At 46.9% G+C, this 13,600-nt stretch overlaps 1 protein-coding gene across 2 annotated transcripts; it reads right to left on the bottom strand.

Annotated features, from left to right (window-relative positions):
- Nucleotides 1–1,020: 1,020 nt before the first annotated feature.
- LOC114141666 (mothers against decapentaplegic homolog 4-like) lies at nt 1,021–9,401 on the bottom strand. Of its 2 annotated transcripts, none has more exons than XM_028012351.1 (11): nt 8,927–9,397; nt 6,792–7,061; nt 3,531–3,708; nt 3,285–3,413; nt 3,030–3,209; nt 2,834–2,956; nt 2,624–2,677; nt 2,361–2,544; nt 2,028–2,196; nt 1,708–1,846; nt 1,021–1,594 (listed from the first exon to the last, which is right to left on the bottom strand). In XM_028012351.1, the coding sequence occupies exons 2-11, from the start codon at nt 7,032–7,034 to the stop codon at nt 1,389–1,391; spliced, it is 1,605 nt and encodes a 534-aa protein (XP_027868152.1). In that variant the 5' UTR covers nt 7,035–7,061; nt 8,927–9,397; the 3' UTR covers nt 1,021–1,388. The 2 variants fall into 2 exon arrangements, with proteins under 2 accessions (XP_027868152.1, XP_027868153.1); XM_028012352.1 differs by having other exon boundaries at nt 1,409–1,617; nt 8,927–9,401.
- Between the last annotated feature and the right edge of the window lie 4,199 nt (nt 9,402–13,600).

Here is a 13,600-nt window from a genome sequence, read left to right as displayed (position 1 = left end):
TAAACTCATCCTCTCATTGGTTCAAAGACACGACGTTCCACGAGCCCCTCCGTCGTAAGGCACCGTGTGGATGTTTTATCAGTAACTGGTGGAAACTATGAAGGCGGGACTTCACTACGACCAACGAGAAGGCGAGAATGAAACATTTAAACTCTGTAGGCGCGAAGTCTTTGTCCTGATAGACGCCATATTTACTGACAACAAAGTTCTATTCATAAAACCCCTGGACACCATGACAACAGCCCCTGGAGTTAATTTGAAACGTCTATCATCTGCTCAAAGCTCCTTTAACCAGATCAGATCTGGACATTTCTTCATCTATACACCATCAAAAACATAAAACAAAGATCAAATTAAAACAGAGTAGCATGCTTCAAAACATGGGCAAAATAAGAAATAAAATGACCAGCAAAAAGACAGAAACCAGCTGAAGAAAATGGGAATTCAATTCAGTACTTTCAAAACTCTACTAATGGGATAGCTACTGATGCTAAAATACTTCCCAGTATTGTATTTCTCTTCAATCTGGGATTCCAGATCTTGGATCTGGGAATGTCTGGGAATGAAACTTGGATTTGAGCCTCCAAACCACAGCAATTCGCTAATTATTACAGATCATAATGGTGTATTTTTTTCAATTTTATGTGTTAAATAATACAAAAAGTGTCAGAATGGCTAATAAATATTTAAAACTTTCATGATTTAACTTTGGGAGGCAGCCATGTTGGATACTGAAGTCAGGGCGGCACAGCAGCTTCTCAATTTCCCAGTTGGAATTTCAGCTTTCCCATTAATTTGGAAAACAATCACAGCACGATGAGAATGGTGTGTTTGTTCGACGACTTCTAAAGGCTAAGCCTCACGGTGCACAGCCATTTTGAATTTTGAAGAATTCCAAGTGTTAAAGCTCATCGTTGCTTCTTCTGGCTTGTAGTGCTAAGATGGTTTGCACTGTGCGCATTAGTTCATGTTGAGGTATATTTTGAGTCTGTAGCACCACCTTCAGACAGGACAGCAGAATGCAGGACAGGAATGTTTATTGTAATGAGAACAGACAGCACAGAGTTATAGAAGCTTTCTGTAGAAAACACGTTAAAATGGAATAAAAAGCTGTAAAAAGAAAAAAAAAACATGGTTGAATAAACAACCTAAACAGGAAATGATGTCATCAGTTAGAAATTAATCTTTGGTAGATAATCAATAGAAATAAATAGATGAACTTTATGGTTTTTGGTTTCAGCTGATCTGAAGTCAGTCTTCCTGATTCTGATCCCAGATCTCTGCCTGGACTGACCCTTGGAGGTTGTTACCATGGAAACGAAGCCGTAGCTCTGCGTCTCTCAGAGGAACGGAGGTTGTTGGGGCGACAGTAGTCAGGTGTGTCCAGATCAGAGGGTGTGCTCTCGAGGTGGCAGCGTGTGCAGCACCTGGTCGAGCAGCTGCAGCGCCCGGTGCAGGTGCACCTCCATCCAGCAGGGGGTGTCCTTGATGCTCTGCCTCGGGTAGTCGCACCCCCAGCCTTTGACGAAGCTCAGCCTCACGATGCACAGCCTGCGCAGATCATCTACACCTGGACCTGCTGCAGAGCACACACCTGGGGGCGGAGCCAAACACACCCTTACACACACACACACACAGACCCTGCTAAACACCCAGTTAGAGCTGCATTATCAATGAGGCGTTCAGGTGCACAGAGGTGACACTCACTGAGAGCAGGTGCGATTCCTCCCACGCTGTGGGGTCCTGGCATCGCCCCGACAACCGCAGCCGCCTGCGTCTCTGCTGCCGCCTGCGCCGCCGCCGCCTGCTGCTGCATCTGCCTGTGGCACTGGCGTAGGTCAAACACCTGTGGACACCAGTGAGACAGACAGACAAGTGAGATGAGTTTGGGTTCAAGTGTTGGTTGTTGTTTAGTATGGCGTAACAGTGAAGAGAGCCAATCAGGGAGCAGGCGGAGAAACACCAGACTGCTGGTGAAAGAAAACAGGAAGTGATGAAAGTGAAACAGGAAGTGACTGGTGATGGACCTTGATGTAAGCTCCAGGGTAGATCTTGTGAACCCCGTCACCTGGCGCTCGGCCCGCCTCCCGGTCCAGGTAGTAACTCTGAACGAAGACGGAGTGGTCGCTAAGGCAACGCATCCAGACGTCCCCCTCTCCCCGACATTCGAGCTGGACGCCACGCCCGATATGGAGCCTGCAGGTAGAGACGGGTGAGTTCTGGCAAGCAGCGCCCCTGCTGGTAGCTACGACTTAAACTGGTCTGAAATGTTTTGTACTGGGATCAAGCAGTCTGATCCAAACTGGTCTGAACTGGTCTAAACTGAACTGACTGGTTGGACCTGCTGGAAGGGCTTTAACCTGGCGCGGTGGCTGGCTGCAGTCCGGTGGACATTGCTCAGCTGTCCCAGACAGAACCGATCCCCGCCTGAAGGATCCACGTAGCCGTCCACCGTCACCAGGGGACAGCTGGACTGGACCTTGAACATCTCCCCCACCTGAACATCCAGCTCAAAGTAGGAGATGGAGCACCAGAACTCTGGACCTGCAGAACGGACACAGCGAGATGGGCAGACAGAGGACATCCATAGAGACATGTTGGTGTTCGGAATAGATTGTCTCACCTGGATGGTTGGAGACCGGCTGTGGGTACGGAGGAGTGCTGTGATGCTGCGACCCTGGAGGTACAAACATTGACTCAGCACTATCGTCCTACCCAGAACCACTCAGTAGCAGCTAGCAACCTCAGCCCTACCCAGTACCCTCCACTACCTCCCAGTAGCTCCCACTGCAACCCACTAGCTCAAAGTTTCCTCGTCCACATGGTGTCTTACAGAAGTGAGTGTTGGGTGTGTGTTGATGGTGATGATGGAACGGCGTCTGCTGAGTGTGGCTCCGCCCACTGTGCTGATGTCCTGCAGGTGTGTAGGGGGCAGGACCGTTACCTGACCAGCTGACTGCAGAGACAAAGCAGAGTGAGAGACCCGACCAGCAGCACAGGTGAGCGGCAGGACAGGTGAGCAGGTGTACCAGGTGTGGGCGTCCCACTGTACTCGGGGCTCTGCTGGGCGGGAGCCGGCGTGGCAGACTGTGGGGCGAGGGGGGGTGAGGTGCGGCCCTCTGGCTGAATGGGCGGGGCCACCTGCAGGAGGGCGGGGCCTTCCGGAGCCTCGGCGGCGCCCAGAGCAGCGGGCGTCACGGACGTCCGTCCTGCAGGAGACGAAGCAGAGTGAGACACCGGGGAGCGGGGCGAGGACGTCTCGGCAGGGTGGTGGCGGCGCTCACCTGGCGGAGACAGAGGCATGCTGGGATACATGGTGAGGGGGCGGGGCTGGGCGTACGGGTCAGAGGGGGGGGGCAGGTCCAGCTGCAGGCAGTCCTGCAGGAACTCCTCCTTGATCACCGCCTGAGGACCTGAAGGAGGACGGCTGTCAGAACCGGTTCTGATCCAGACAGCGGGGGGGCTGCTGCTCAGCCTCAGCTCCGTTCTGGACCGGAACCAGTTCTGCTTCTGGTTCAGCTGTGTGTTACCTGTGCAGGCGGGCGCCGCCACCCTCTCGTAGTGGTACGGGTTCACACACACGCTGTCGTACTTGAGGTCGAAGGCGAAGCGGCAGAACTTGGCGTGCTTCAGCTCGTTCTTGTGCAGGTCGGGCCAGCGCCACAGCCGGGCGTAGATCACATGGGGGAAGCCCTTCCTGCCCGCTACCTGTGCAGGTGAGACCCACAGGTCAGAGAGCAACGGTTCGGTCCGGGCAGTCGCCCCAGAAACCAAAGCTGGTCGAACAGACACTGTTGCCATGGAAACGGTGACGGAAGGACATCATGTTTGACCTCAGGCTGCTGCTGCCACTACCGACCCCGTCTGCAGGGACCTGAGGACAATGTCCATCTTTGCCATCATGCCATGTCGCAGCATGTTGCCATGTCGCAGCAGCGTGTTGCCATGTCGCAGCAGCGTGTTGCCATGTCGCAGCAGCGTGTTGCCATGTCGCAGCAGCGTGTTGCCATGTCGCAGCATGTTGCCATGTCGCAGCAGCGTGTTGCCATGTCGCAGCAGCGTGTTGCCATGTCGCAGCAGCGTGTTGCCATGTCGCAGCAGCGTGTTGCCATGTCGCAGCAGCGTGTTGCCATGTCGCAGCAGCGTGTTGCCATGTCGCAGCAGCGTGTTGCCATGTCGCAGCATGTTGCCATGTCGCAGCAGCGTGTTGCCATGTCGCAGCAGCGTGTTGCCATGTCGCAGCAGCGTGTTGCCATGTCGCAGCAGCGTGTTGCCATGTCGCAGCAGCGTGTTGCCATGTCGCAGCAGCGTGTTGCCATGTCGCAGCATGTTGCCATGTCGCAGCAGCGTGTTGCCATGTCGCAGCAGCGTGTTGCCATGTCGCAGCAGCGTGTTGCCATGTCGCAGCAGCGTGTTGCCATGTCGCAGCAGCGTGTTGCCATGTCGCAGCATGTTGCCATGTCGCAGCAGCGTGTTGCCATGTCGCAGCAGCGTGTTGCTGGTCGGAGGTGAAGGGCGGCAGGCGGCTGCAGACTAAACAAATCCTCTGGAGGGAAACTCAGTGCCTCCAGACTCCAGGATCAGAGTCGTGATTATCTGGTTCTGAACGGTCCGATTGGATCCAGGAGGCTCGCTAACCCGGCCTGGACAGGAACCAGGACCGGTTCATTCTGGATCAGGATCTTTGGAAAGTTCCGCTTGAATCAGCTGGAGATTCTTCCAGCGTGGAAACTCTGTGGTATGACACACACACACACACACACACACACACTCTCTCTCTCAGTCAGTCTGGCTTCACTTAGTCCCGCCCCTTTCCTGTGTTTCAGACAAAACAAGCCAGCCGCCCTTCCTCCTTCTCCTCCTCCTCCTCCAGGCTGCTGCGTCTCTAAGGATACGGGAACACCGGGCCTCTGACCAGAACCGACACCAGGAGAACCAGCAGCACGTCTGAAGCCCAGTCTCTTTAGCTGGTTCTGGTTCTGCTGGAACGTCTCCAGAACGTTTCCTTGGACGGTTCTGGACCAGACGGGGTTAATGTGATCCGTTTTGTAGGGATGGCAGTTATTGATTAATGACTTCATCAATAGTTGATTGATCTTATCGGTCCAGGCCGTTTTCTTGAAGTTTCTCTGGTATCGAGATGAAGTTCTTTTCATAACAGCAGAGCTGGACAGTAAATCAATAAGTATTTATATCGCAATCAATATCAGTAATATCAGGGTATCTACTGATCGATATCAGTAGATACCCTGATCCAGAACCGCAGAGCATTCTGGGAGATGTAGGCAGAGGAGAATTTGAATTGAATTTGGGTTTGTGGTTGAGAGAGCAGCTCGGATCAACCTGCAACATTTGGGTGAAACTTCAGGAGTTTGTTCAGTTTTTATATTTCTGAACAGAATCACATAAAGAGCATTTTCTCTCTGCCGTTCTGAAACGGCCACGCTGCCATCTTTGTTCCTGCTTCAGGATGACCAGCAGTGCCCTCTGCTGGATGGAGGCCAAACTACAGCACTGAATGAAAGTCTAAGCATGTTATCAGTTTATTGATTAGAACCAATTTTAATCTAAAAAAACATTAATTATAAGTTGATTGTTTGTAGTTCCAGCTTGTTGGAGCTGAATCCCAGGAGTCAGTGGGAGGTTCTGATCCGCTCCGGCGTCTGGAACGATCTGAGCTGCAGCTCAACGCTATTTTTCACATTCTACAGATTTTTTATTCAATCATTTAAGCTTCTTTTACACAATATTACAAGTACATAAAATGTAAACAATTAATTCAGTTCCTTTTGTAAATCATAGATCAAACGTTCTGCAGTGAACAGTTCCTTTTGGGACGATCTGGAGATTATTTACTGATTATGAATCAAGAATCAGTTAACCAATAAAGGTTCTTAACAGGAGATCATTTTACAAAATGTGAAGCTGCTAAAATTTTGAATTTTAATATTACTGTATGTACTGAGGACTAAAGGTGGAAATTAGCATTTGTAGCAAAACCTGGTTGAGTGGATAAGGTATGTTGTACTGTCCCATTTTAAGGTCATTCATTCATTAGAAGATTTCTGGTTGAACAGATTTGCAGATTAAGGTTTTCTATCTGAAATGCAAAATGTTATTATTTATTGTTCAGACTGTAACTGGCCTCTTGTTCTCCAGTTAACAATGAATCGATTATTAAATTAGTCGATGATTATTAGCAGTTAATCGCTCCACAACAGATCAGAACCTTTTCATCTGAGACCCAATTCCAGATTGGACCAGAACCAGACTTGATGCCTCCTGGAACCATCTGGTTCTGGTTCCAGAGATACGAGAGAAGTTCTGGGCCGGTTCTGGCTGTCAGGCGGCAGACCAGAACCAGCCGGTTGTCTCTACTGGGATAATGACAGTTGGACTGGGCCACACCCAGTCTGCTGCAGCCCAACATGATCATTAGCTGCAGACGGAGCACCTGGCTGAGTCAGAACCGCCTCCGGGTCACAACCAGAACCACAAAGGAGACCCGGAGGCCCAACAGAACGAACCCAGTTCATATTCAAAGGTGGACCAGCAGAGAAAGACGTGTTCTGTATCAGAGTGAGAGGTCTTACCGCTGTGAGGATCTCTGGCTGACCGTCTCCAGAACCCCCCCACCCCCTGGCTCCAACTAAAACTACCTGTCTCCTGGATCAGCCAATCAGCAACCAGCAGACATGGATGCTGATTGGCTGCAGTGGTTTCAGTCCGGTCCAATACCCTAACCCCCTAACCCTATCCCTACCCTAACCCTAACCCTATCCCTATCCTACCTGCAGCCGGCCGTCCAGCGTCCTCTGGATGGTGACGCACTTGCTGGGACGGACGCCGTTGGACGTGACGGCGGTGATGAGCGAGTCCAGCTCGTCCTTCTTCTCCTTCAGCTTCTTCACCAGGCTCTCGATGGCTCGCTTGGCGAAGCCCTCGTTCTCACCGCCCTGCCGGTGGCACATCAGGCTGTGGACGATGCTGAGGCAGGCGTCGGCACTGCTGGGGGCGGGGCCGAGCACTGACATGGCCGCTCAGTAAGGGGAGGGGCGGAGCTAAGAGACAGTAGTGGAGAGAAGTGTGTTCTGTTCAGTATTATTAATAACATCTTCATCAATCCAGGCGGGTTTGCTGGAAATAATCTGGATACTACTCTAAAAGTTCCTGAAAAAACAAAGAACCAGGACCAGAGCCTTGTGGAACCCCAGACCGAATCACAACAAGAAAACCTCCAGATGCTCACGCAGACCTTCAGGAGGCTGGAGAACAGCTGCTGGACCCTACTGGTCACATGACGTATTGCACGTATATCGCAATATCAGCATGTCAAATATTCATATCACAAAGGACTGTCTGGAGCATCATAACTGTTGGCTAATATATTGCTAGAGTTCTGAAGTTGTATTTTTTATGCTAATGCAACATTAGCACGGAAGAAAAACCTGCTTTCAAATCCTGAGCGAACTGTGAATTAGGCGTGTTAGCGTCTACTGGTTTGGAGCGGATCAACCAGGCAACGCAAAGTGTAACTTCATCAGAAGTTGACATGGCTGGAGCGATCAGGAAGTAGAGGTTGCTAGCTAGAATCCCCTGGTACGGCACAGAGCCCCCAGTGGAGGGGAGGATGCCCTACATCAGAACATTTTGGAAAAATAAAAAAACCGCATCAAGCAAATGTAAAAGCTTGTTTGTGAAACGGAGGAAATTATTCTCAATTTTGCCGTTTCCATCAACCGTTTCTAATGCAGCTGGACAGAAGAAGACAGGCAGACATCGGATACGGTCTTTGCAATATTAGCTAACACGGCGCAATGAGGCTAAACAGATAAACACGCCGTCACATGATCGGTCTGTCTCTCCACAACACAGACAGGAGAGACAACGCAGGGAGACAACGCAGGGCCACTAGGACTCCTGGGGGCCCCTGGGGGCCAGCAGGAAGCTGCTAATGACGGTATTGATCTCTGCTGATCAGAAACAGATGAGCTGAAGCTTCATCTCTGTTACATCAGTGTCTTCATTGTCCCCTTCACAGAGACTCTGGACAGACAGGAGGACACACCTGGCATCCAGAGGAACCAAATCTGATCCTGTGATGTCATCAATTAGTGACCTCATCAGTCTGATCAACAGTTATTGATTGTAGCTCCAAAGTGACAACTCTGGCACGGCTTCCTTAAGACGGACTCTTTATTAAATGCGGTGAAAACTCGTGTCCGCCTGCCACTTCGGAGGTCTTTAACCATTCATTTGTGGTTGTTCACTCTGGACAGCGACAGGACATGAGGCTGCTACACATAGCTCTGGCACCAGCCTCTGCTTCTTCTATGGTTATTTAAGTCTTGCACATGTACACAAATCTCGCGATAACGGTTGACAAAAAATTATTTGACACGAAATAAAATACAGTCATTTAACACAAATCTTAAAACGTGAACCAAACAACTTAAAATACATTATTCTATCTTTTAGAAATAAACATACATTTTTTCATGACTTTAATCATTTTAGTGACACTTACAATGATGACCTGATGTCTCCCTGACACCTGAGGTTACAGTGGAGACAGAGACAGTCTGGACAGCGAGAGAGACAGTCTGGACAGACAGAGACAGTCTGGACAGACAGAGAGACAGTCTGGACAGACAGAGACAGTCTGGACAGCGAGAGAGACAGTCTGGACAGACAGAGACAGTCTGGACAGACAGAGACAGTCTGGACAGCGAGAGAGACAGTCTGGACAGACAGAGAGACAGTCTGGACAGCGAGAGAGACAGTCTGGACAGACAGAGAGACAGTCTGGACAGACAGAGACAGTCTGGACAGCGAGAGAGACATGGGTAAAAAGACATTCATCCAGTCATCAACAGTTGTCCCCCAGCCCCTCCAGCCCTCAGCGGGCTCCGCCAGCAACACTCACCGGGACTCGGCTCGCTCCTCCGGGCTGCGCTGAGCTGCGTGTGTCTCCGTGTGATGCTGCAGACCGTCTGTCTGGGAGGGGGCGGGGGGTGGCGGCTGTGTCACGCTCCCCCGACAGCCAGACATAACAGGAAGTGTGCTGACCTCCGAGTTTTAGGAAAATAAGAGTCCAAACATGGACTGGTTCTGATCCCAGCGTCCTCAGACCGGAAGTTAAGCTGTTTCATTAACAGTAACGAGCGCTAGCAGCGCGTGCTAGCTGGATCAGGGAGGGAAATAAAATCAATAAACAGGATTTTAGTCACGTAGCTGATCAACAGCAAACAACTTCCTCCAGCTTGTGACGTCACGCCGATATAAAATCAAGCAATTCGCATTAAAAAAGTAATGAAATCCCGCGCTGTTCCAGAGCCTCTTATTTTGAAAGTACGAACAACCAAAGTTTGCTCTGAGAGACGTGTGCACGCGCGTGAGGTTGCCCATGGTTACGTGGTGTCCGCGGGGCACGGTGCGGTCAGAGCACAGCGCCATCCGGTGGCAGAGATGGGAACAGCAGCAGTTTGTGATGAAACGTGATTCAGATCAGATTCCTGGTTTCCTCTGGAACCGGAAGAGGTTCGGTAGAATCATGGCTCAGCTTTCTGGAACAACAAACACAAAGTCATTATTTCGGAATTATTTTTAAACGACGGAGACTTTACAGATAAATATAACTATCTAAGGTCTGTAAAGCCTTCTACGGAGCCCTGTAGGGGACATGGGAAACATTTTCTTTTGCGTTCCCTTGTAATAAGCTTACTGCAATATTTGCTGGTCTATTTTGTATACAGTCACAAATGTCAATTTAGAATTTCAAATGTATGCACATTTAAAGAAACCCAGTGGTTATTAACTCTTTGGTGCAAAAACCGGACAGAAAATGGATTCATTCACTGCATGTTTATGTCTGTTAGTGAAGGTTGGGATGGAAACGGCCCTTTAAGCGTTCAGACCAACCAGACACTGAACTGTCAGATGATTTATTACCCGCGATAATAACTCAGAAATAGTCCAGATGGTTTGGATGTATTTTTTCTTCTTTCCTACTTATGGAAAGTTTCTGTTTATGTCAGAGGTTTGTGGTTCATTTCTATCCTAAAGAAAAAGATATAAAACTTCAGATATTTCATAATGAGATATTAACATCTAAGGAAAAACCTGATGAAAGCCTCATATTATAGCAGAAAGTGTGATGGCCCCGTGAGAAAGGCTTACAGTGTTCAGTCATAACACCTGAACTGATCAGGACATTACTGCCAGGGAACGCAAAAGAAAAAATCGCCATGTCCCCTAAGGGCCTCCGTAGCCTTCAGTCTAGATCCAGCTAATCCAGATTATCCTAATATGCAATATTAAATCTGTTCTACCACAATAGACAGTTAACAACAGAAAATAGAATAATAAACTCATTAACACGGCTTTTAAAATCAAGGATTACAAATCCATAACAAGTAAATTCATTTACTGGGCGATGTCAAATAATTTATAAAATATATCCAGTAGCAGATTTTGATCTTTGTATTTTCTGTAATGCAAATGTCAAAACATTTGAACATGTTTTTATGCCTCATATCCAAAAACATCAGATTCACTCAAAATAAATGAGTTTCCAACTTTTGACATATAATTTGTATAATCTAAACCGGGTTGTCTGGTGCCGTTACCATGGGAACTCCTCTGGGTAAATATCACATCCACTGCAGCAAACTGATCAAAGCCTTTCTTTGATCGCTTATTAACGACTATTAACTATTATCTTTGCCACTGAAGTTAATGCAAAGCTGTAAATAAAGGACAAAGTGTTCACATACCGTCACTTAGAAAATGTGACGGTAAACTCTGTGAGGTGAAGCTAGCTAAGCTAGCTCAGGGACAAATTCACTGCGCTGCCTTATTGTGCAGAGGTGTTGACTGACACTGATATGGGACAACGCTGTGACCAAAAGTCTTTACTATCATCGACAGGACTGGAGCCTGACTGAGAGCCGCTCTTTGTTCTTGTAATGCTCTTGTCATGAAATGGTGTGGTGAAGGTGGTGAGGCAAACGCTGTAGACCCAGGTTGAAGTGAGAAATGATGGTTTTAATTAGGGAAGAACACAATCCAAAGTCCAAAATCCTGGCAGCACAGCAGAGCGGAAAGCAAAGGCTCAGCACTGGTAGCAACAGGGTTTACGAATGGACAGCAGACGAAACAATGACTAGGACCCATGGCAGGCACACAGGTGGCATTAAATACACGGGAGGGTAATCACAGAAACGAGACACACCTGGAAACAATCAAGGGGAAGACAGGACAACACGGAGACTCAGGGACACAGAAAACCCTAAATACACAGAAAAACACAGATCCCGACAGCTCTGGTACTCTGCAGTAGCTATTATTCTATTTAATTAACTATATAATGATATTTATTTAATCAGCAAATAAATAAAACACAAGAAGGGAAGAGCACACAGAGCATGCTCGTTGCTCTTGGGTTGTTCTCGTCTCCTGTCTTGGTGACAGATGAGGGAGGGTGAGAACAGTCAGGGTCTCCTGGTGCTTGTTGCTCTTGGTCAGTGTTCATAGTTGAGTGTTTACTGTTGGTGCAGACAGTGGTGGTTTCTGACATGGGCAACCGCCCAGGGCGTTATCTTGTTAGGGATGGCATGAGAAGGATTGTGGCACAGAGATGGAAACAAAGCAGAACAAAGAGTTTGAACTGATAATGATATTGATTACATTTATTTCAGCTCTAAGTATTTTATATCTAGGTGTTTTTATGGGAATGGGAATCTTTCAGATCAATTTAAAAAGCAATTTTGATCATATTTCATATTTTATTGTACCATGTAGCGCGGGGCGCTGGTCTTGGTCTTGTCTCGGTCTCAGGTTAGGTGGTCTTGACTACAACACTGACTTCTGGCAGCAACAGAGGAAGTGAAATATCTATCTAACATATTAGCTATTTATCTCCATGTTAACGTTATTAATTTTAAGTGGTTAATTGTGCAACTATCATCACAAGCTAGCGTACTAAGTGAGTAAGTTGTGCCACTGAGCTATGCTAGCGCTACTGCATGCTAACAGCGTGAGGCTAGCGTCTTTGTGAAGACTCCTCACAATCTGAAGGATTTCACGCCTCACTGACTCCTAAGGGAGACAAATAAATAATTATTTACTTTTTATTTATTTGTAAATAAAGTTTAAAAAATTTACTTTTTACTTTTAATCACTTGCTGTTAGTTGATTTTTATGATTATATTCAGGGATGTTCCCCCCCACTGAGCTGCCAATCAAATCTTTTTATATTATATTTCCAGAGGAGCCGTAGCATGTTTTGGCAGATAGCATGTTCAGCCTGGTAGGATAAATAAAATAAAAACATCACTTTGTGTTTCTGAAAACCGTGACTCAAATTAATTATTACACTGCTATGATAATTCATCAATTAAGGACTAGGGAGGTAATTTATCTTGAATAAATTCAACTATATATAGAAAGACACTAGCCTGATGCTATTAGCATGCAGAAGCGCTAGCATAGCTCGGTAGCACAGATTACTCTTATCTCACTTTCTGCTCCGGCAAACAGTTTTAACATTATAGGATGGGAGATATGTAGTTTGGATTAGTGAAAATTAAATGATAGATATCTTAAAAGCAAATAATGACTAGACAAAACTAAATTAGAGATATCTTTACTTAAACAAAGTAAGCACAAACAAGTATGGCAATTACAATAGTGCAACTTTGTAGAGGCAGATTTAGAAATTCAAATACAAAGTAATATTGATAAAGAAAGTATAAATCAATAACATAATCACTAAATTAGCAACATGCATTGACGGGCAATTCCATTCATATTCCAGTCAGGTATTCATATGATTCAATACATTTCAGAGATTTGGACCAGGGGCCTCATGTATAAACACTGTTCGGTTTTCACACTAAAACTTGGCGTAGGACAAATTTAGAAAAGTGAAAAAGGGAAGAAAACATTCAACCTGAATCAGCTCCAGTCTGAAGTCATGATGTCAGAACTGACTTCATTGGATTTATTTCTTCTTAAAAACAGGTAGTGAAATTTTATTAAACAGTGTCACTGCTTTTAAATTGTTTTCTATTGTTTTACACTTGTGCATATGTTTTAATTAGTTTGATTTTGTAACCAGGTTGCTGTATTGCAGACTTCTGCCCAGGTCCCTGTTGAAAATGAGATCGAGATCCCAACAGGGTTTACCTGCTTAAATAAAGGAAATGAAACAAATAACAAATTGAAAAAGTGCGGCGCACAAAAAGCTCCAGATGTATGAAGCCGAGCTGCGATCAGACCTGCTCACCTTTAGAAATCCTGATTTGGGGGAAACAGAGCAGCTGCTGCTCCACCTGTCGCCTCCATAAATACATATTAATTGGTATAAATACCAGGAAGTCGCCATGTGAAGCCGTAACCATGGCAACGGCCTTGTTTGTAGCAGAGTAAGTATCTATAATAATAATATAGTTTATTTCTAAGTTGCTTTCAGGGCACATAAGGTCACCTCACAAAAATAAAAAATGAAAGAAAGAATCCTAAAGATCTCAGAGCAGCAGAGCGTTCAGCCGGGATTTCAACGTTTCTTCTGAATCCAGGAATCAGGAGCAGAAGTTAC

This window comes from Xiphophorus couchianus, chromosome 3, assembly GCF_001444195.1.
Source record: "Xiphophorus couchianus chromosome 3, X_couchianus-1.0, whole genome shotgun sequence".
Classification (NCBI taxonomy): domain Eukaryota; kingdom Metazoa; phylum Chordata; class Actinopteri; order Cyprinodontiformes; family Poeciliidae; genus Xiphophorus; species Xiphophorus couchianus.
Note: the sequence above shows the minus strand (reverse complement) of the source record. Positions and strands in the feature narration are given on the sequence as shown.

Excerpts from the sequence above, each read along its gene's own strand:
- LOC114141666 (XM_028012351.1), bottom strand. The coding sequence starts at position 7,034 with ATGTCAGTGCTCGGCCCCGCCCCCAGCAGTGCCGACGCCTGCCTCAGC. Across the intron at positions 2,678-2,833 it reads CACACCCAACACTCACTTCT|GGTCGCAGCATCACAGCACT; the intron begins GTAAGACACCAT and ends TTGTACCTCCAG. Across the intron at positions 2,545-2,623 it reads GCCGGTCTCCAACCATCCAG|GTCCAGAGTTCTGGTGCTCC; the intron begins GTGAGACAATCT and ends TCCGTTCTGCAG.